General features: G+C 44.0%; 4 protein-coding genes across 5 annotated transcripts; 2 read left to right on the top strand and 2 right to left on the bottom strand.

The window, feature by feature from the left end:
• LOC124412466 lies at positions 1–7,667 on the top strand. The gene is made up of 25 exons (XM_046892344.1): positions 1–204; positions 403–485; positions 1,033–1,383; positions 1,465–1,614; positions 1,683–1,837; positions 1,991–2,000; positions 2,056–2,129; positions 2,257–2,273; positions 2,438–2,520; positions 2,948–3,081; positions 3,290–3,336; positions 3,437–3,512; positions 3,633–3,774; positions 3,846–3,959; positions 4,048–4,197; positions 4,448–4,586; positions 5,181–5,261; positions 5,398–5,511; positions 5,681–5,725; positions 5,845–5,973; positions 6,123–6,187; positions 6,398–6,486; positions 6,562–6,700; positions 6,855–7,118; positions 7,316–7,667. Exons 1-25 carry the CDS (start codon positions 153–155, stop codon positions 7,460–7,462), a joined length of 2,850 nt encoding a protein of 949 aa, XP_046748300.1. The 5' UTR covers positions 1–152; the 3' UTR covers positions 7,463–7,667.
• Positions 2,141–4,681, top strand: LOC124412534 (trypsin-1-like). Its single transcript, XM_046892487.1, has 6 exons — positions 2,141–2,847; positions 2,948–3,036; positions 3,633–3,774; positions 3,846–3,959; positions 4,048–4,197; positions 4,448–4,681. The coding sequence occupies exons 1-6, from the start codon at positions 2,737–2,739 to the stop codon at positions 4,592–4,594; spliced, it is 753 nt and encodes a 250-aa protein (XP_046748443.1). The 5' UTR covers positions 2,141–2,736; the 3' UTR covers positions 4,595–4,681.
• On the bottom strand, positions 3,813–9,726 carry LOC124412535 (trypsin-1-like). Of its 2 annotated transcripts, XM_046892491.1 has the most exons (8): positions 9,609–9,726; positions 9,479–9,531; positions 9,313–9,401; positions 9,099–9,237; positions 8,926–9,039; positions 8,676–8,822; positions 8,386–8,585; positions 3,813–3,824 (listed from the first exon to the last, which is right to left on the bottom strand). In XM_046892491.1, exons 1-7 carry the CDS (start codon positions 9,655–9,657, stop codon positions 8,430–8,432), a joined length of 747 nt encoding a protein of 248 aa, XP_046748447.1. In that variant the 5' UTR covers positions 9,658–9,726; the 3' UTR covers positions 3,813–3,824; positions 8,386–8,429. The 2 variants fall into 2 exon arrangements, with proteins under 2 accessions (XP_046748447.1, XP_046748444.1); XM_046892488.1 differs by lacking the exon at positions 3,813–3,824 and having other exon boundaries at positions 7,767–8,585.
• Positions 9,727–9,970: 244 nt separating this feature from the next.
• Positions 9,971–11,713, bottom strand: LOC124412540 (trypsin-7-like). The gene is made up of 5 exons (XM_046892497.1): positions 11,662–11,713; positions 11,231–11,405; positions 10,799–10,937; positions 10,550–10,657; positions 9,971–10,473 (listed from the first exon to the last, which is right to left on the bottom strand). Exons 1-5 carry the CDS (start codon positions 11,708–11,710, stop codon positions 10,174–10,176), a joined length of 771 nt encoding a protein of 256 aa, XP_046748453.1. The 5' UTR covers positions 11,711–11,713; the 3' UTR covers positions 9,971–10,173.
• Between the last annotated feature and the right edge of the window lie 8,118 nt (positions 11,714–19,831).

The raw sequence follows: 19,831 nt of genomic DNA, 5'->3' as shown, positions 1-19,831 counted from the left end.
ATAGAACTCGACTCTCGCCAGCTGACGGGAGAATTTCTCGAACAAGTGGGTAGCTTTTATCAGTTTGGCTATATGTGGCAATTAATACGATACGATAAAGTTCCGATGGATAGATATACGTGATATTTACCATTTGTCAACCGCCGGAAGCGATGAAACGTGAACAACTATTGCTGGGTGTAATTCTTGCGCTTGCTGCCTGCGGTAAGTGAATCAAACACCGTTTATAACCGTTTATAAAAGCTAGCGTGTAGTTGAAGTTTCATGGTGGATACACAAACGGGCTGAAAAACAAACAGGAAAAATATTCCCAAAAATTGTTCTGAACTAGAAATGAAATCCGTACGAGAAACAGCTATTGTTCATTTAATCATCACTGCGTTTCTAATTAATCGTTTTCAGGCGCGGAAGGCGGCATCTCTCGCTTCTCGGAGGGCAGAATTGTCGGTGGTGAGGCGACAACCATCGAGGAACATCCTTACCAGGTACGAATTTCACAAAAAAAAATAACTGTTTTGTGTTCAATTCGTTGCATTTCCATATTATGTTTTCAAATTACGGAAAGTTCTGGTTATGGGTAAAAAAAAATTCAGCTGCTTTAAGAAAAATATAATCTCTCTTCAAAATTTATCAAAATAGCATCAATAATATTGCCGCTAAGTTCGGAGTAAATTTTTTTCCATTAGGTTTAACAATTCTACGTCGACAAGCTTATGATCCTGATTATTAGAAAACCTTGCACTTATCTTTGAGATAATACACAAGCCTTCTGCGAGTGTTGCCATCAGCTAACAAAAGAAAGATAACGACCATGTATTTACAATAAACTGTATAACACTCAGTTCATTAACTTGTCTATACAAAGAGAAATAAGCAATAAAACATTCCCGATAAATCACAGACAGCCAACGCAAATACTTTGGCAAATTTCGACAAAGTTCGCTAGAAATAAGAAGAATATATTTTTTATTCCATGTTAAAAAAACTCACTTCATCTCATGTCTCGAAATTGGCATTCCTCTCATTGAGCAGATATCGCTGGTGTACTTCAGCTCGCACCGATGCGGTGGTTCCATAATAACGGAGTATTTCGTGGCGACGGCGGCTCACTGCGTCGCGTCGCTTTCGTCATCGCTGACAAGCTACCTGCAGATCAGGGTCGGAAGTTCGTACCGTAACTCGGGAGGAACCCTCTACTCAATATCCTACTTCACATATCACGATTCGTACAACTCGTTGACCTACGATTACGACATAGCGGTGATAAAGGTGACGCTGCCGTTCGAGTTCAGCACCACAGTCCAGCCGATCGAGATCCCGACCTCGGACTACACCCTAGCCGACGGCACCCTCGTCGCGGTCTCAGGGTGGGGAAGACTGTCCGTCAGTATCCACATCCTCTCGAACTTTCCGCGTTTTTGAAACGATGGGGTAATAATTCCGCTCCTTTCCGAATTTTTTTAGTCCGGCGGAAGCCTGCCGACGGTTCTCCAGGTCGTCGAGGTTCCCGTCTTGAACAACACCTACTGCGCCGAGCTCTACGCGAGCACGAATCCGGTCACTGACAGGATGATTTGCGCCGGCTACGACGAGGGAGGAAAGGATGCCTGTCAGGTAAAACGCTGGCGATCACTAAGTTGTGAAACGTGCACTGAAATGACGCTTCGCCGATTTCCTTTCAGGGAGACTCCGGCGGTCCTTTGTTCTACGAAAATATCCTTGTCGGAATCGTGTCCTGGGGTGACGGATGCGCAGGAGCATATCAGCCTGGCGTTTACAGCCGAGTCTCGGTATTCCGCGAGTGGTTGGTCAATCAAACCGGAGTGGATTTTGACTAGCCTCTGGACCATGTCAAACGCAATGCAGATTGTGAAAAAATTATTTCTTAATATCGAGCAACCGCAGCTATTTTTAAACAATAATTATTGTCTCATTCTTATATCGGTAAGACTGCGTATTTTTAAAAATATATGAATTTTTTCACAAGCAGTTTTTACGGCGTTTGTTAATATAGAGGCTAAACATTTCGAGCGCTATGTGTGAAACATCGAACAGCTAGTACTACCGATCATTTTTGTATATGGCGGAGGGATTCGAACCCCAATAGTTTTTAATCTGGTGCTGCCTGGGTAAGTATGTGCTGATCGGTACTGAAAAGAGGAACTTGGTATCGGAAAACGGAATCAGGAAGTGTCGAAGCAATATAACGAGGCAATGAAGGATCTTATGTCCAGTTTCAATCCTAATGAGTTTCAGGGGCTTCAAGAATCGAGGTGAAAGGCGGTTTTGTACGTATTTAATTTAGCATGACAATGGCAGCTAATCACCACAGCGGCGAATAAGTTGAGTGAAAATTCAAATTATCCTTCTTCAGGTAATTCGATTTTCTGCTCGTTTAGTGCGCGATAACGGTCGACTTTATCTCCGTGGTTTTAAGAACCTCTGAGAATCAACGGGCCTGTACATAATCGTGTAAAAGGTGTCGCGTGGTTGTTGAATGACTACCTCGACCCACCTGCTGTAACTTATCGCGTGAATGACGAATAAATCTGATGCGAAATCATTCGCGATTATCGCAGAAAATACGGTGCGTGATTAAATGTTTGCGGTGCAAAAAATGTCATCGCTGATTAATCAAAGGGAGAATCAGGAAAGGTTTTATCGAGCGTCTTCCGTTTATCGTAAACCAATGTCGAAGGTGAATATCTTACACACTTCATCAGTTCTGGTTAAGCAATGTTTCGTGTAGCAGTGTTTTTATTCACCCTTATTATCGCGGCCTGTTCCCTCCGACCAGTGAGAATCGTGGGAGGAACTTCGACCACGATTTCTAGTCATCCGTACTTGGTAAGGAGATTCGTTTCACTCACCTACTATATCCATACCATTCATGGAAAGACTCGTTATTTTTTCACACAAATTAATATTTCTCCCCTTATCGGTTTAGGTGTCGATTATTTACAACAACGAACACGTTTGCGGTGGGTCACTGATAAGCAGTCGATGGATCCTGACTGCTGCGCACTGTATCGATGGGTCTGTAACAGGAGTTTTTAACCAAGAAATAGAACCACAGTTACCGTAATTCGGTGGTTCTGGTTCATATGAGCGTTATCGGTACTTGTTTTGAAGCAGTACTGGACTTTTTTATCAGCTTCACTAAAACGAACCTCTTCACTGTTTTACGTAATTTTAGTGATTGATGCGATCCTCCAATCTATTTACAATCAACTTTAAAAACTGTAGTCTGTCTCTTAATTATCAAGTATTCATATAATTGATCGATTAGTGCTGATATTCAGAATGTAATTCAGGGGTTACCGTTGAATGTATCGGGTAAATCGATGGGTTCTCGTAAAACGTGATTGTCGACTTGCCTAACCAAATATGAATACTTGAATAACCAAACATAATGACTCATTGTTATAAAATATAGATAATTGCTCAGATCGCGAGTGTACAGATCATATGTATAATGCTCTGGGTCAATGTTTACCGGAATTTAATCCAACGTTCGATTTCTAATCAGCGATGTCCCAAGCCTTACATTATGTATCCACGTTGCTGTCAGAGCGAATGACTCAGACCCGAATAAAATAATAAGAACGTTCGGTGTTTATCACAAATTTTAGACTCACCACAAGCCTGTTGAAAGTCCGAGTTGGAAGCACGCACAGAAGCAGCGGAGGCACTTTGATCACTTCAATCTCCTCAATAATCATCCACGAGTATTATGACGAGGACAGTTACGACTATGACGTGGGATTGATACAGGTGAGCACTTGAGGTAAAAGTGGCTTGTGAAGGCGGGAGACGCTCTTCCACTTTCTTTCTTCTACTTGCAGTTGACATCGACTCTGGCATTAACCACGACAGTAGCCACGGTCTCTTTGCCATCGTCGAGCTACACCATAGATATTGGAACCCAGTGCACGGTGGCTGGATGGGGTAAAACCTCGGTGAGTAATATCGAGCACCTTTAACCTTTAAGCATCTTTAAGCGAAATCAAGCTACGATAGGCAACTAAATCATCGTTTTTGCAACAGTACGGAGGCACACTTTCGGAGACTCTACTTTACTTGACCGTTCCAATCGTCAGCCAGACGTCCTGTTCAGCCACCTATATTTACCGGAACACCGTCACCGATCAGATGATCTGCGCTGGCTACACTACCGGCACTATGGACACTTGTCAGGTGACCAAAGGAACCTTGTTTTCATTTTGCAGTCTTTGTTTGGGTCTTGGGCAGTTAATTGATTTTCCCATGGACGATTAGTGACGTTCCAAATGTCAACCTGATTTCAAAGTCGAGAGAGAAAGAAAAATAACTTGACAAAGTTGGTCATTTCTAGCCCTTATCAGGCAGAACTGTCATTCTTCTGTTTTAAACGTTATCACGCTGCTTTGAAAAATTGTTGAATGAACGTAGTATCGTTTTCGTACAGGGCGATTCCGGAGGGCCACTTGTCTACAACGGTATCCAGGTCGGGATCGTTTCCTGGGGAGCGGAATGCGCGACCGTTGGTTATCCCGGGGTTTACACGCGAGTCTCTGCGATCCGGGAATGGATCACAAAGCGTGCCGGTATTTAGGGCTGCCATCAATATTAGGGAATGTTTGTGTACCTACTCTGTATCGAATATTTGGAATACACTCGCTACATTTTCCAATTAATGTTATCCCAATTCTCGTGTTTTAATTCCGTTTTACATTGTTCTCAAAGATTACTATTAGATTCCTATTAATATCATTTGACTGTAAATTAACAGTCGAAGACAACATAGGAAAAAACCATTAAATTAGCGTGACTCAACACAGTTCGCTTCATTATTATCAAATTACGAGAGGTAATCAGAGGTCTGACTTTTCGTGATGCAAGAATAGTATCCCGTACCCACAAAGTTTCTTTCACAGATTGTTAATTTGCGATTCAGCGCACTTGTTCCGTTACGGTTAAATGTGAAATTATAAGATTATAAATTGTGTAGTGTCAAACAGAGCAACTGACAATTAGGACAATAATTAAGTGCTGAGCAACTGGGTGAGAGAGAGCGTAGCTGAACGTTGCGGCGTGTCATGAATACTAGATGATTCAAACGGCGGGTGTTTGCTTCTTGATGTATAAATACACACGAAGAATAAGACTGTTGACAGTTATAATTAAATCTTAGTCATTAGATAAACTTGTGGCGTGGACTACGTTTGATTTTCAGATCACTGTGAGAATTGACCTGGTATCAATGAAACTTGGTGGAAAAGGTACACGAAAGAATGTTGAAAAGTTTTTTTTTTTTGGTAGTTGTTCTCTAGACCGCAGTTTGAAGTACCGAAAGGTGGCCATAAAATCGATTAACTGAACTTGTCGATATAAGACTTTCGCTCTACCTACCTGCAGTGACCGCTACAGACCTTCAGATAAGGATCAAGAGTGCCGTTGTGTGTACGGTACACCCTATGTATTTGAAGTATAACACTGTGCGGTCTAGCCAGTGGTTTGATCCCCTTGAACGTTGAATCGTCGCTTTTGAACGTCGTGAGTAAAGTTGTTTGATAGCCTTGTGGACGATAACTGACCTTTCCAGTGACACGGCAAAATGAAAATGGTGAAACTAATAGTGGAAAAATAATTTTGGCAAGAGTGAAAACGAACATAAATTTCTTGTAACGAATAAAAACAGTTGTGTGCGGGATTGAAGCAAGTTTGGAAGAACATTTAATATTCTGTAAATGTCGCATTTACCCAATTAGGTCAATAATGTGGATTTAATCGGAACGTATCATCGGTCTCGATTATTTTTTGGAAATTTCCTGTTTTCCTCGAGGCCATTGACGGACATTTGATACTCGTTTTGGAGAACCCACATCATTAAAATCAACGGCGTTCCGATGCATGAAAATAGTTTGTTCACGGATTTGACGATGATCGTCCGCTGCTTGATACTTCTTTTCAGTTACCCCGGCTTTCTTCAAGGTAACTAATACCCATAACTACGAGTAAAAACTCACCTTAACATTAGTGTAAAAAGTGTTAATATGATTTCAAACTCCAGTAAAACCAGTCAAACTTAAAATTCTTCAAAAATTCATACTGAGCTTACTTTAATTCCATCATTTATCCAGGCGTTGAACAAGTCAGTCGGATTGTCGGTGGAAGCTACACAACCATAGAGCAGTTTCCCTACCAGGTAAACGATTTAAAAATAAAAAATTAACACGAACTCTAGACTGCGCGCGATCGATTACTTGTAGGGTATTTCCGGGTGATACGGCCATAGGTAAGAGACGGTCCTCAGTGTGGTTTCCTATGTACTTCATTGCATTGGACTATACTGTGGACCTTCTTTTACCTATAACCATATTACCCAGAATTACCCAATTGTGTGATTAATCACCAGGCGTCCTTGCAACGAAATGGTTATCACGTCTGTGGCGGTTCAATCATCAGCAACACTTGGATTCTGACCGCCGGGCATTGTATTCGCAAGTATGTACTTTTCATGATCACTATTCGCCAATTTATTCAATCAATTACTTTATGATCGAATTGTGATCATTTCAGCTACAGCTACACCGATTTCAAGGTCAGGACAGGATCCTCTTACTATGACATCGGTGGAAGGCTGAGTTCCGTGGCGAGTATCCTGGTGCACGAGAACTTCAATTTGGCCACTCTTGACAGTGACATTGCGGCAGTAGAGGTACGAAATGGGCTTAAAAAAATCAATCAATTACGTAGCGCTAAGTGAGTTAGTATCACAAATGTTGAAATCGAGGATCTGGAATATACTTAAGCGTCGGAATTTCCGTCAACACTCGCACCATTGACTAATGGCATTTTGATTGACCGTTCAGCTAACCAAACCGCTGGCCTTCAATAGCCACACACTTCCGATCGTTCTCGCCAGGAGGGCAGAAGTTCCTCGGGTTGGTCAGGTGGCTACAGTAACCGGCTGGGGAACGCTGATGTCCTCCGGAAGTCTCTCAAGACGGTTGCAGAAGGTCGATTTACCGCTGATAGGCTGGGACGATTGTCGCAGGAGCTACGCGGAACGTACGATTACTGAGCGGATGCTGTGCGCCGGCCTTCTTGCTACTGGTGGCCAAGATGCGTGTCAGGTGAGCGACAAACACAGTAGAACCTAACTCGCTTACCAAATTGTTTATCCCCATTCCTCACCCTCCGAAAGATGCGCGCGCATCCCGAAGAAGGGACTGAAGAATGGGATGAGTTACGTGTCCACCGATATCGGCTGACATTGATATTTGCAGGAGCGTGTGAATAAATTGAGATATTGTTTTTTTTTTCTGTGAAGGGTGACAGCGGTGGTCCTCTAGTTCTCAATGGAAAATTGATTGGTATTGTATCCTGGGGATTTGGATGCGCTCTACCGTCTTATCCGGGAGTTTATACGAGGGTGGTTTCCTTCCGTGACTGGATTGAGGACAATACATATCTGTAATGAAAAGCCATCGAACATCTCTGCATTCTATCCACTACTCGCCGATTCATTTGGCGCATTCATCTACATCTCGAGGATTGATGCAGTCCGGAACATTAGTACTAAACCAAATTATTGGACGCAGCTATTCCAGGATGGGATTATGAAACATTGATGACATTTAAACTGTACAGATCTGTCACTATATCGCGTATGTTGCTTTGTATGATCAGAAAAATGTTTACGTAAGGAATAAAGAACAATCGAGTTACTGTAGATATTTTGTTGATGATTGGTAAGTAATTTTTCAACCACTTATGCAGCTGATTCGATCGATTAATTAGTTAGTAACTTTGTGCAGCAGCGAAAAGGGGCTGTTTGGGTATTAGGTATATACAGGCTCTATGCATTTTCTGCAATTAGCGCAACGTGGCACTAATTGACTGTGAATCAGAGCAAGGTATTAGTTGATATGTAATTGAATTAAAGGCGGATCTGATGGGTAGACGTGTGTAAGTTATTGCTAGCCGAGTGATCAACGGTACACGAAATAATTGATTATTAGTTCATTTCAATGCCGCCTCGTAATGAATATGAATTAGACCGCGAAATTATGAGCCCTGTAATTGTGGAAATCGGTGTGTTTCCTGCATCGCTGCACGGCGCGCCATGCATTCCTACGTGTTTCAGTGCAGCGGTGAATTCGGATCCCTGTGATCCGGTCTAACGGTAGGTAATTTATGCAAATCGTACGCACCGGAAATCCCCGAACAGATTTCATAAATTTTGCTACCAATTCAAATCCGGTAAAAGCTTGTTCAGGTGGGCTGTTTCTGCGTGATTTTTATCCCCGAATTTATCGGATACAGTTTGTGAAGTAACATTGTTTACGTCTGCTCGACGATTTCAGCAGGAAAAAAATTATTTATTCTCACCGCAGCTACATCCCGTAATTTTCGACATTCACCGACAGACACCCTCACTCAATTCAATAAATTATAATCCCCGTGTGGTCAAAGATCCACGTGACAAAACTGTTGATCCTCGTGTAGACCGCCGGGAATGTCGGAACTGCGCAGCCCAATCCGTACGACAAAATTCCGACCAACCTCTCTTCGTGCACCAACGGCGCTCCCAAGTCCCCCTTTGACACAAAGAAGCAGAGAAAAATGAAAATCGAGCAAACGGCTCAAATATTCTAAATAACGATGATGACGAGCTGATTTCCACGCACCTGACAAACCTCCGCGTCCGCGTCCATGTGCCCAGCGCAAAGCATGGAATCCAGAAGATCCTTGAATGAAGGTAGGCTGGACTTGCAGATCGTTTGGTTGATCGTTGGAGTCGAAACTACGGTCAACTGGGGCGCTGAGTTACCCTGCTGAAAAGCGAAACTTCATTATTGGCGATATTTAGAAAACTAATCCTGACGTGAATGGATTTGTTCGTTCTTGGGTTGTAACTGGCGGGTTACCGAACCTCACCGTGCCCATGACCCAGCCCGTTACGTTGGTTGCTGTTCCATCGTCGACTTCATGTTCCGAAGAAGGCAGCACGATCGGCTGCTTACCATCACCGAATTGCAGCGGCACGTGCAGCTGGAATCATTGTAATGATAAAGAGTTCTTCAATCCATCTTGGATGCAGCAATACGCACCTTCAACAAGGCGATGTCGTAGTCGTAAAATATCGTATCGAAATCCGGATGAACGATGACGGTACCGACTTCCAACTGTTCTCCACCCGTTGACACAATCGTCGTTGCAAATCTGACGGTGAGACCCGTCGCACCATGTCTGGAAGTAAAATCGACGGTGTTTTCACTCTTGTCTTGAAAGATAATTGAGCTACCGGGGTTCATTTTCACGTACCGATGCACACAAGAAGCTACCGTCACCACCCAGAGTTCGGTTATCAACGCGCCGCTACAGCTGTGAGAATTATTGTACTCGACGGAAACCTTGGAATATTTTTGAAACCAGTTGAGTATTCTTTATCAACCAGAGTTTGGTTCGAGCGGCATTAAAATCAACTCACGTGATAGGGATACTTCGATATATCGGCATTCTCGGAATTCGCGAAGGCGATGCCTGGGTGCATGAAAATTACACATTTAATGACACGAGGTGTAAAAATTACAGAAATTTGTCACACGTTGCATACACACCGTAAAACAGAACAGCAATGATCGAGAGAACAAGCTCTGAGTTGGACATCGTTGAAGTACATTAACGGAGTTCTCGGTTTGACTGAAGCCAGCCTAGTTTGCTCCCGGGCGGGTGTCTCTAATCCATAAAGCCCGTCCAATCGAAGATAGACGTACCAAACATAGATAATTTTACCATATTTTAATCCACGGATTTTTATGCGCAAACGACGGACGATATTCTAGACCTCTACCAAGAACATCCATTACCGGGACGCACACACGCCAGTCTGAGTAAGTGCTCGTATTTTATCGGACGTTTTTGATGTATCGTGATTTACTTCCTCGAACTGCTGCGAAACTGGGATTTTGGTGTCAGGCTCGCGTGTGGGTAACGTACATGATAATTCATTTTAATATTCCGTTGTTTTTATATTACATTACAAGCTTTATTTAAATTCGACAAAAATCTCCGTCCACCCTCGTTTTCGTACATATTAAGTTGCGTATTGGATAATATTGCCATTTGCCAAAATCACAGCTGAAGGTTGTTGCATCCGCGATTCATCCAGATCGCGTCTCACGATCAGACTCCAGTCACTTCTTTGATCCATTCCCGAAGTTCGGCCACGTTTGTGTAGACGCCTGGATAGCCGGGCATTGCGCAACCGTTGCCCCAGGACACGATGCCGTAGAGGACGCCGTCCGCGACGAGAGGACCCCCTGAATCACCCTGACAGGAGTCCTTGCCCCCCTCTTCAATGTTGCCGGCGCATATCATCCTCTGCGTTATTCCGTTCAACCCGTTATAGGCTTCGGCACACACATCTCGGGGTATCACCGGCACGCAGACCCTTTGCAGCTGCTTTGCGACGCTTCCGCCTTGCTGAAAATTGACGTCAGGTTGAGGAAGAGTCGATGATTTGTGGGTAAACAAAAAATTAAACATGTCTTTTTCGTACCCAGAGCGCTCCCCATCCGGTCACGTTGCCATTGGTGCCAGCTGAAGGCTCGACATCAGGCAGGGAAACCGGCTGGACGTTATCGCCGAATTCGAATTCGCCATCGATCTGGATTTTCGGTGAAAAATTGAAGCTCGATTAGCGATGCAGGTTAGTAGAAAAGAGGTAACCGACATTTGGATTGACAATGAATTTCGGAGATGAAATTTTGAACAAATCTCAATTCCAGATTAGCTTGTGTTAACGAACCTCTATAATACCCATGTCGTAATCGATTGTGTACCAGTCGTAGTTAGGATGAGGAGTCGCATTTTTAATCTCATACAGTTTGCCTTCGGATTTGTCCGCGCTCCCGGCGCTTAGGCGATAGTTCTTGGTGGATGATGACCTAATGAAAAATATATGGATCGATTAGTGTCATTGCAGTTGTGAGTAATTTAACAATGTCGGTGACTTGAGCGATCACTGAAATTGATCGATACTGCCCGCATTAATTACCGACTATTTATATCAATGACGGTGTTCGATGCGTGTGATTTGCTAGCGCTAATTATGCGATGACGAGGAAGACCGACTCGTGTGTATCGTTGCATGGCTTAGGTTGAATAACAAGGCAATAATAACACCGCGAGGCTACTGATATAAATGAGGGATAATTGACGAAACAGTGCAGGAATTTACCCGATACAGTGGGCCGCGGTGATGGCCCATTTTGGGGCGATGATCGCGGCTCCGCAAAAATGTTGGTCGTATAGCTGGAAGGACAGTTGGTACGGATGATTCGCGATCGTCGCCTCAACACCGCCGACGATTCGCCCGTCGAGTAGTCGCGGCTTCCGCCAAGATGCCGGGGATCCTGATCCTGGATAACATTCACCAGTTATTGATCGATCGATTCATTACACAGAGAAAGGATTTGTTGAGATTACCAAATACAGTGAAAAAATATTCAATTTCATTTGAATGAACAAAAGGCTGGTAAGTATAATGATTTTTGTTCTGATATAGGATTGGATTTATGTTATTATAAAAAAAAATCATTGATTTCGCCATATGTAATCGGCATACTTGGTAAATCGAACAATTTTTTTTTACCACTTGTTGTCACTTACCCAGGCCGCAGGTCACAGCAAGCGCGCAGATGACAGCGAGAAGAAACATTTTAGGAGTCTGTGATTCGGTTGCATTGCAATTCGTGCTTATATACGCAGCCGATAATCTAGTTCGATTTTATCTGCATTTTTAAGCAACGTGTCTTCCTTCTTTGTCGATTGAAATGCAAACGATCTAAATCACTCGAGGTTAAGCCTGTAACTGATAACCGATCGCCACTTATCTATCAATTTGCGCAATTTTCTGAAAACCGTAAAAGGTGGGCAGTTGAGGTAAGTCTGTTTGACATGATGACGCATTTATCATCGTTATTTCGTCTGGTACGTTTTTAATTCCGCTGGATAAATATTATCGCGGTAACGCGATCTGGTTCCGTTGTTGATAAAGTGAAAAGAAGCCACTGGGACAAAGTAAAATGACATTCCATATTTCATAAAGTGCATATTGTGACATTTTATCTTATCTAAGTAGGTCACTTTCCAATCGCGGTGTCTGCGTGATTTCCACATATCTGATTCCCATTACGCTTGAAATGTCAAGATTTTTCAAATTTACGTTCTAAAGTTTGCCCAAATAATCATTGAATTTCTTCAAACTTTCCGGTATCTATTTGAATCCCGGTTAAAGTGACCGCACAGAAAAATAAAATTCACCGAATAGTTGCCACAGAGTTGTGAGCTTTTGCGAGTACAAAAAAAGCGTCTAATCATCGATCCATTAGATTTTCGAAAGGGGTAAGTTTGCGGCTGCTCGTTCAAGCTCGGTCGGATTATATCCACCGGCTTGAACTCGTGCTGACACAGTTTTTAACCAGATCCGATAGGTTATTTGCCTCCCCGGTTAATTCTAATTCCATTACCGAGCGTCCCGTGCCTCGGATGAACTTTTTGCAGCCGGCCTGGACCGCCAGGATTACGAAGACGAGGACGAGGACCGTCGGTCTAGCTAGGGCGTGGGCGATGTTACGCACCGGATAAAGTTGGTGGCACGATGGCAGTGGTGGTAGTGAGGGGGTGAGGGGTGTGGGGGGCGAACTTAAACGAGTTTCCGAAAGTTTCGTCTGGAGGGGTGGCGTGGCGGTAGCGGCTGGAATTTCATCAATATTATTGTTTAATTACTAATTAATTATCGCCCCTTTGATAGACACTTTAATTGGTCAAATTTTAACTTACCTTATACCTTATACGAATATCGTGCCGTAATTACCCGAGCCGTTCTTTAGCACTTCGTCCGTTATAAGCATCAATCATTGAGCCTTCAAGGGTGATTGAATTAGATCCCCTATTTCCCCGCTCCGAAAACAAATACTTGCGTTTCAACGGGATGCGATTAGATTAGCTTCAATACCGCATGAACAACGTTGGCAAAAAAGCTGCTTTTCTGTTTCAAAGTGCCATTCATTCTGGGCATTATTTCCAAAACGTGTCCAGATGCATGAACCAGATTCATTGATGGACCGAATTTTCCTCCTCTCCAACCAATCGTCAAACACGGAATGATTCCCTGTTTTGCAATACTTTGTTATTCAAATTAACCGGCTTAAACTTGACTTCTGTTTATTCACCACGGACATCACTACTGCCATATGTGTAATGGAATACACGTCGAAACAGCAGCCTTCGGTTCTCAATTCGAATGGAAATCCGAATGGTAAATAACCGGCACGATAATTTAGCTTTCACCGAAAATCCGTTCGATATCCCATATTCTGATATAATAATTTTCAAAACGGTAAACAAATTCAATACGTAAATGGAAATTCGATTCAATATTTCCCTGCGGAACGGGTGAGCGAAATTTACATTCAGATCCCTTTATGCGTAGTCTAAAATTACATTCTCTGATATCTGTTTGAAAAAATGGTATGAATCTCGGAAAACAACTTGTAGAAAATGATGCATCACCTCACAATTAACGCCTGCAAGAACCGCGGACGCGAGTGACGGGGAAGCAGAAGTCCTGGTTCAGGGTCATCCCCCACACGGTATCGACTAGGATTCTCCTTTAGCCCGGAAGGGTTATACGTACTGCAACTGTGACGGCGAGTAAAAGATATGGGTCATTCCTAAAAATATAGCCAACGGAAGTGGCCTATTTATTCGTGTTACATGTCGCGAGTTCGAAGAGAAGTCAGAGTTATATCGTCGTCTGGAATAGATGTGTGTGTGTGTGTGTGTGTGGGATGGATGGAGTCTGGGATGGTACGAAATAGAATACGAAGAAAAGGTTGAGGAGGAGAAAGAGCGAAGTAAAAGACGAAGAGTACTCTGTGCCAGGCGATCGGCCGCGCAGTTGCGAACGTCGGCACGACAGCTGTCTGCCGATTAACATATAAATCAAATTTCCACCGGCACAGAGTTCGGTCCCGTCGGCTTTTCCATCCGTGAGAGAGCGTGTGCCCAACACACCGCGGCTACAACTGTACAACTTCGCTGGGTGGGTGACGCTGTCTTTTCGAATCCAGGATGCATGCACCCTCCGCCCGAAACTCCGTCGCACGGTTAACTTAACTCAACTCTGCCAATGTAAACACAGGTCGGACCCCATCGATATTCCCATAAATTACAGGGGACCGTATTCCTCCAGTTTCCGGGACAGCTTTGAGCCAGCTCGCCCCGATCCACATGCTCGATTCCCGCTGGAACTCGGCTTCCCATTTATTGTTTCCATATATACATATAGGTACGACGATCGGGACCCCGTTGCGGTGAAAACATTCTCAGGAAAAAGCGCACGCTTTCCAACTATAAGTCGTGAGTCGTAAGTCTACCGCTGCAGGACGAAGCTAACGACCCTTCGATCGGACTGCAGGGACCGCGAGTCTAACTGGATACTTGACTCCAGTTCTCCTCATTCTGGCGTTTCCTGAACCCCTCGAATAACGGGTGAAGGGTTGTAATTCCACTCGCGGTCAAATTGCAGGGCAAATGAAACACAGAAAGCGGAGACGAATCCAGTAATCAGTTGGAGAACGGTGCGATCGTTCAACTTATTCCCCACCCTCGTCCTCCCGACCAAGTTACGGCGTAAAATTCTTCATCCCCCTGCAGCGGAAAAGTCCAGAGAAAGAATGACTCTTTTCCCCGTTGTGCAACCTAAGCTGCAGCTTCAACTGCAGTTAGAGTTCGGTTTATCTCCAGCTTCTGCCTTATAGCGTTTGCATGGTTTAGGATAAGGGACAAGTTTGTTGCCCTGTGTACGCGTGCGTGTGTGTAAGTATTTCTGGGCAAGTTTCTTAAACCCCCGGTAGTTTTTCCTGATACATGCCTGTTCTGTGCCCACTGATCTTACCTTATTTATTTATTTTTTTCCTTTTCTTATACTATTTTTATCACTTCGTCGGACTATCTTTTTCCACCATTCCCACTCGTTCCAACTTTGTCCTTTATTCTTCGGCGTGACTGTGCATCCGCGAAAACTATACGTTTTTTACGCTACGTAAACTCTCCGAGTTGACTTTTTCTTTTATATACCTTCTTCTTTTTACACCTCTCTGGGACTCTCGCTACTTCGCAGATTCCTCTTGACCCGCTTTGATTGTATTTAAGTAGAATAAAGTAGACGGTAGACGGTCACGCTGCAGTTAATTAGCAGCGCTAAAAACGATCTGAAAAGAAATCATCAGCTGCAGTAACACAGTGTGCAATATCAGAATTGCGCGGTACTTTCGTGTTTCGAGTTTCGCCGAGGTCGCGCACACACGTGTCGACGGGACTTGTACCTACACGTATATTAATTAGCAAATTAGTTGCGCAATTTTAATAATTACAACATTTAATCCACGGTGCGCTGCTGCAGCAGTCCTGCGATAACCGTCACGAGCAAAGCTCACGTATTATATTTCACCCGCGGCGTACATGCCATCCACCCACACCTACGACGCAAATTCTGCATGATGCAGTGCGCGGACAAGCATCATTTCAGAGTTTTAACGCGATTATGTTGGCACCCCTGCAGCACCACGAGGCGAGCGTAAATTCATAAAATAACGAACGTCCACGACGCTATTCCCGAGGTTGACTCGATTTTATTTTTGGCACTCGAGTTGGAGGAGTAAAAAAAACGGGAACATCAAAAAATTACCACCTTATGAAGTTTTTCTTCGCAATTACCACAAGACTATTGTCCGTAAAGGTTGTCGGCTTTCCAAGGAATGAAAATTCTTGAAAAAATTAGGGTAAAGTGAAGCAGTACCATGTAATTGCGATAACCTTTCTACTTCTCGTTAAATCCTGAAAATGTTGGAAAATCGTGGTACGAATGTGAGGAAAAAGAGAAGAAAACCAAAGCAAACTGCAAAATTGTGAATAAATGAGGAAACAACGGAGAACGAGAGAAGCTTGTGGAATTTAGGAAATGAAAATTACTTCGCTACGTAGCTGTAGGTACGGTTAGTATGAGTGATTTTACCGTCGGTCCCAGACTCACCTCGGAGTTGGTGGCGGGCCACTACTCACTTGTCCAACAATATATATGTACCTCTGGCGAATAGCTACCTACTCACTAGGAAACGTCTGCCGGGAGCGATGAATATTATATGTTCGGTGCCCGTTAATATTTCATTTTGAGCATTGTTCGTTGATGAGACAGGCCAGCGCGGCGCGTCGAGGCGCCCGAGTGGCTCCCAGCTCTAAACTGCGCAAAGAAGAGCCAGAACACGGAGATGAAAGAGGAGAAAAAAGATACCCGGAAGTAGAAATTCCCCTGTCGCAATTACGCCTAAGTCTCCAGCGGATTGGTTGGAAACGGAATGCAGACCTCATCGAACTTAGGTCCTGTCGATCAAAACCCCGCAGTTTTTTAAAACCGGAAGCAGATCTGCACTGCTGTCAACGACAGGTGATGTGAAATCTCGGAGTTAGCGCGCTTCGGTCTTTATCCCAGAGCTTTTCGCGATTCGACAGAAGAGAATAATTTGAGAGGGGAAAAAACTCATGCCTGATGATGCTTGGAAATGGAAAGCCTCAGTGGTGACATTGGAGAGGGAGGAGGGGGGGAGGGGCTGAGTAGAAATAAGATTCGTTTGACGTGATGCTACGTTATGCTTGCCAGCTTAATACTTTTTTTTCTACGTTATATGATGTTCAGGCCTCTTTCGAACTTTTTCTCATTCAGTTGTCCTCAGAAATACAACAGTAAACAATTATTGCGAAACGGGCCATCAGCTACTTATTGTTAGATATTATGCTTGAAAAGTCCATGTTTAATTTGGATGCTGGGCTACGGTTACTCGTCAAATTTCTTGCTGGATACCGGGTGCGAACGTGTTGCTTCAACTTCGGTGACAGTGCCAACTATTGATGCAGATCCTACTCGCTACCCGCGAGTTAGAAACACCTCCAGCCCTGCCTCATTCGCTCTGCGTATCCTCTCCTTAATGCACATACCGTTCCGACAGGTAGACAGTAGCTGTAGTCAGTGCATAGCACCATCTCCATGATGGCATGGGAAAGTTTGAGGAACGGGAATATGAACCTGCATATCTATAAGCCTGCGGGTAGATATCCCAGACGATGTTTGCCAGTTCTGATGAGCTCGTTCAAACTCACGTGCAATCCGAAACGTGATACGAACCGAATGATGGAACTGCTTCGCCAGAATTGTGGTCAGAATTTGGAGTCTGAGCTTCGAACGTATCTCTTCCTCTCCTCTTGGCTTTCTGTGTCCGGTTGGATTTGGAACAAGGCTCAAGAGCCATGGTGCAATCCCGACCATCGAATCGAACCATCAAATGGGTGGACCACTCTTGATGCCCGATGTACAACAGTATGTGAAGTCTTGGAAATCAGGGAATGTTATGATTCCTTCTAAGCTGATTGAGCTGGAGTAGCGTTAGATGTTTATGGATTAGAAGCTGCGGGACAAGACTGAATGAGTTTCTGCTTCGTGAGATCCGCATCAGGTCGTAATACTCAGTGCGCTCAGAGAGTAGGTGTACACTATAATAATTCCACTGTAAACGTCCAGCCGGAAGACGCGAGTGACAGGGTTCATCGGTTGAATATTCATCGCTTTGCGACGCTGCGCTTGTGAAACGTAATATCTTTTTTTCATCGACGGACTGTCTTCTAGAATGTTTCCGTGTTTATGTCTCTTTAGACTTTGGCACGTAGTCCGTCTATCGTATATCGATGTAGCTCGAGGCTGACAGTCGACGATTTGAGCCCACCAAAAGAAAAACAGGAGGAGTATGCAGGAGAAATGAAGGGAAAAACAGAAATGAATGAATGCTAGTGAAGGGGGCAAAAAGATGGAATACGGTGTTTCGTGACGAGACCGAAACGGCAAAAAAGTTTACTTCGTTCTCCTCCGATTCTCCTCCTTGCCCATCCAGCTTCCACTTTTCTTCTTCTTCTTTTTCTTCTTCATCTTCTTTTCTCTTTGACTCTTCGTTTATTTCGGTATCAGCAACAGGAGTCGTGCGTCTTCATAAACCACGCATTAGTTTCAAGAACACGACGTCATAATTTGAAAAGTTCCTTGCTCTGTATTATTTATGAACGTACGTAGTAGGTAGCTGGCTAGGCTGCAGGTAGGTATGAGAAGTCTGTTACGAAACTTTGCTAATACAAGATGGATCGGCCAAGAGTTGAGTAATTATGTTTTATGGATTTCAGATGCCCTCCTGTATTATTTATCGTGTATAGGGAAAAACGAGGAGCAAGTCGCTCGGTAATATCGGGGCGTTGCGGGTGCTGTATAAGTACGTCACGTACCGCAGGAATTTTCGTTCTCGTGCAGCTAGAGAGAGAGAGAGAGAGAGAGAGAGAGAGAGGGAAGGAAAAACGGAGATCTTTGAAAGGTTTACCGTGTCCTTGTCGCTCGCGTAACGAGTCTTGTTCACTCGTCCGATCAATTTCACCCCTGCATATGGTTCGTGTATCCATTTATTGCATATAACCATATCGCTCTTTTACTTCTTCTGCCAAATGTTCGTTGGCTATTTTTGTCTATGATGTCCTGCGCAAGAAATCCATCGGCGACAGATTATTCATCCATGTCAGATTTAGGGCATTACTTAGGTCCTGTAGACCGTGGAACCACTATCAACTATGAGTTGTGTGTGGCGGGGAAAACTTTGTTGAGAAGAGGGGTCGGAGGATTGTGTGTTTCTTGCCTGTCGAGATGTGTCTAACCTAACGCAACCTCGCCAAAGCCTCAATTACACACAAAGAGACCTGGTGCCGTTGTTACCAGGTTACGTCGCTTTAAATCTTGTCAGGATCTTAGTCCTGCTAGTTGTAATTGAGCATCGGGGCTCAGCGGTAGATAGTATTTTACACACAATGAAAGAAGAGAAGATTAAAAAAAAAAAAAAAAAAAATGGAACACAAGGACCACGGTTGCGCAGGGACTCTTCTCTTTAAATTCTTGCGACAAGAAGAGCGTTCAGCGTTCTTTTTGAACCGCGACTTGTGAAGCTGGGTGAAATGACGAGTTACGGTGAGCTTCATGAAGCGAGTGATCCGAACTCGCTTCTAATTAGTGGACATCACAGTCGAGTGGCCTGCGGTCACTTCTTCGCAAGGCGCGTTTGAGCCGATATGATGACGGCGGATTTCCATGCAATTACAAAGCGCGTGTCAAGCAAAGTAGTACAAATCCTGTGGAGTGGAGTTCACGCTGAGCTTGTCCGTGCTGTTTTGGATATTATGTTTGACTTTGCCGTAATACACGTGCATGCTGCACAGAGTTCAAACAGCTCAGTGCCTCGACCCTGGTGAATGCGAACACGGTGAAACACTCGTTAGTCACGGTTCGGTGAGAACACATATTATACCTGCATGGTTTGGTTTTCTTCAAGTTTAGCCAGTAGCAGCTCGTTGTTCGCTGTTTCCTACTCAGTTAGATTAACGATTCCGCGAGTGTTTATCCAAAAAAATTGACACTTAGAACTTTCAAGCCACACGTTCGTAGAGACAGATTCAGAGGATACAAATTGCACTTTGTGCTGGTGCATGCTTTTGGGAGAGACGTACATTGTTCAGACAACAATTGTCTAATACCTTGCGATTAATAATGAAGATACCAGTAAAGTAGCTGCAGGCTGGAGCGTGCAGGATCAACTAATTAATGCCTCGTCGGTAGAGCGTCGGGGGTTTCCAGTAGAAGGAGGCAGAATGAAGAGAAGCCTGGAAGCGGATGGCTTGCGGGAAAGGGGGGAATTAG

The sequence above is a fragment of the Diprion similis genome, chromosome 11 (assembly GCF_021155765.1).
Source record: "Diprion similis isolate iyDipSimi1 chromosome 11, iyDipSimi1.1, whole genome shotgun sequence".
NCBI lineage: Eukaryota > Metazoa > Arthropoda > Insecta > Hymenoptera > Diprionidae > Diprion > Diprion similis.
This window is presented reverse-complemented; position numbering and strand designations above follow the sequence as displayed.

Coding starts and splice junctions, on each gene's coding strand:
- LOC124412534 (XM_046892487.1), top strand. CDS start 2,737: ATGTTTCGTGTAGCAGTGTTTTTATTCACCCTTATTATCGCGGCCTGT. Junction 3,775..3,845: donor ATGACGTGGGATTGATACAG/GTGAGCACTTGA, acceptor TTCTACTTGCAG/TTGACATCGACTCTGGCATT. Junction 4,198..4,447: donor GCACTATGGACACTTGTCAG/GTGACCAAAGGA, acceptor GTTTTCGTACAG/GGCGATTCCGGAGGGCCACT.
- LOC124412535 (XM_046892491.1), bottom strand. CDS start 9,657: ATGTCCAACTCAGAGCTTGTTCTCTCGATCATTGCTGTTCTGTTTTAC. Junction 9,532..9,608: donor CATTGCTGTTCTGTTTTACG/GTGTGTATGCAA, acceptor TCATGCACCCAG/GCATCGCCTTCGCGAATTCC. Junction 9,040..9,098: donor ACGACATCGCCTTGTTGAAG/GTGCGTATTGCT, acceptor CAATGATTCCAG/CTGCACGTGCCGCTGCAATT.
- LOC124412466 (XM_046892344.1), top strand. CDS start 153: ATGAAACGTGAACAACTATTGCTGGGTGTAATTCTTGCGCTTGCTGCC. Junction 486..1,032: donor TCGAGGAACATCCTTACCAG/GTACGAATTTCA, acceptor CTCATTGAGCAG/ATATCGCTGGTGTACTTCAG. Junction 7,119..7,315: donor GTGGCCAAGATGCGTGTCAG/GTGAGCGACAAA, acceptor TTTTCTGTGAAG/GGTGACAGCGGTGGTCCTCT.
- LOC124412540 (XM_046892497.1), bottom strand. CDS start 11,710: ATGTTTCTTCTCGCTGTCATCTGCGCGCTTGCTGTGACCTGCGGCCTG. Junction 11,406..11,661: donor TGCTGTGACCTGCGGCCTGG/GTAAGTGACAAC, acceptor ATCCAGGATCAG/GATCCCCGGCATCTTGGCGG. Junction 10,658..10,798: donor ACGACATGGGTATTATAGAG/GTTCGTTAACAC, acceptor CCGAAAATCCAG/ATCGATGGCGAATTCGAATT.